The sequence below is a fragment of the Emiliania huxleyi genome (genome assembly GCF_000372725.1).
Source record: "Emiliania huxleyi CCMP1516 unplaced genomic scaffold EMIHUscaffold_4833, whole genome shotgun sequence".
Lineage (NCBI taxonomy): Eukaryota > Haptophyta > Isochrysidales > Noelaerhabdaceae > Emiliania > Emiliania huxleyi.
The window spans coordinates 1-728 of NW_005198364.1; the positions used below are offsets into that span (position 1 = coordinate 1).

The following is a 728-nucleotide window of genomic DNA, read 5'->3' on the forward strand; positions in this document are numbered from 1 at the left end:
GCCTCGCCCTCGGACGGCGGCGCGGGAGGCAGCGCCACCTCTGCCCACGCCATGTCCTCGTCGTCGGCGGCCAGGTAGTAGTGCGCCACGAGCTCCCCTGCCGCGTGGCCATCTTGGTGCCAGCCCATGTTTGCGCCGAGCGCCGGGTTGAAGAGCTCGAACGAGCCCGCCAACGAGCGCAGCTCCGGCGTCACCGAGCGCCACGCGTCAAACACGCGCTCGCGGACAAAGGAGAGCAGCCGCTCGTGTTGCGCGGGCGAGAAGAAGTCACCGTCGCACGCGTCGCCGCCCGGGTCGGCGTGCAGCCGGAAGCACGCGCCGCGGCCTCCTGATACGGACGAGTCTGGCACGGAGGCCCACAGCTCCTTTAGGAGCCGGTCGTGCGCCGCCGCTGCGACGCCACTTGGTGGAGAGAGGATAGCGAGAGGCGCGCTTGTCGACTCGCTGCGAGCGATAAGCGTGACCGATGAGTGGCTGCCGCTGCCGCACGGAATCTCGGCCACTATGAGATCATCGCCCCGCATGACGACAACTCAATTTTATCGATCAACACTTTCGCTAGACCGAAAGTAAGATCGTTCGGTGCAGAAACCCCGGCCATGCCCAGAGAGAGAGATTTTTAGCAATACCAAACAACTCTAACACTCACACGTAATTTGGGGCCTGGAGCCCTGTTCACGCGCGCGCGAGACGTGCAGACAGGGTTGCCAGGTGAGAGCGAATGGCGC

General features: G+C 64.8%; 1 protein-coding gene across 1 annotated transcript; it reads right to left on the reverse strand.

Annotated features, from left to right (window-relative positions):
• Positions 1-38: 38 nt before the first annotated feature.
• Positions 39-524, reverse strand: EMIHUDRAFT_256465 (hypothetical protein; the record flags this gene model as incomplete). Its single annotated transcript, XM_005767582.1, has 1 exon — positions 39-524. A coding segment is annotated over one exon (486 nt), but the record flags the coding sequence as incomplete, so codon positions are not given.
• Between the last annotated feature and the right edge of the window lie 204 nt (positions 525-728).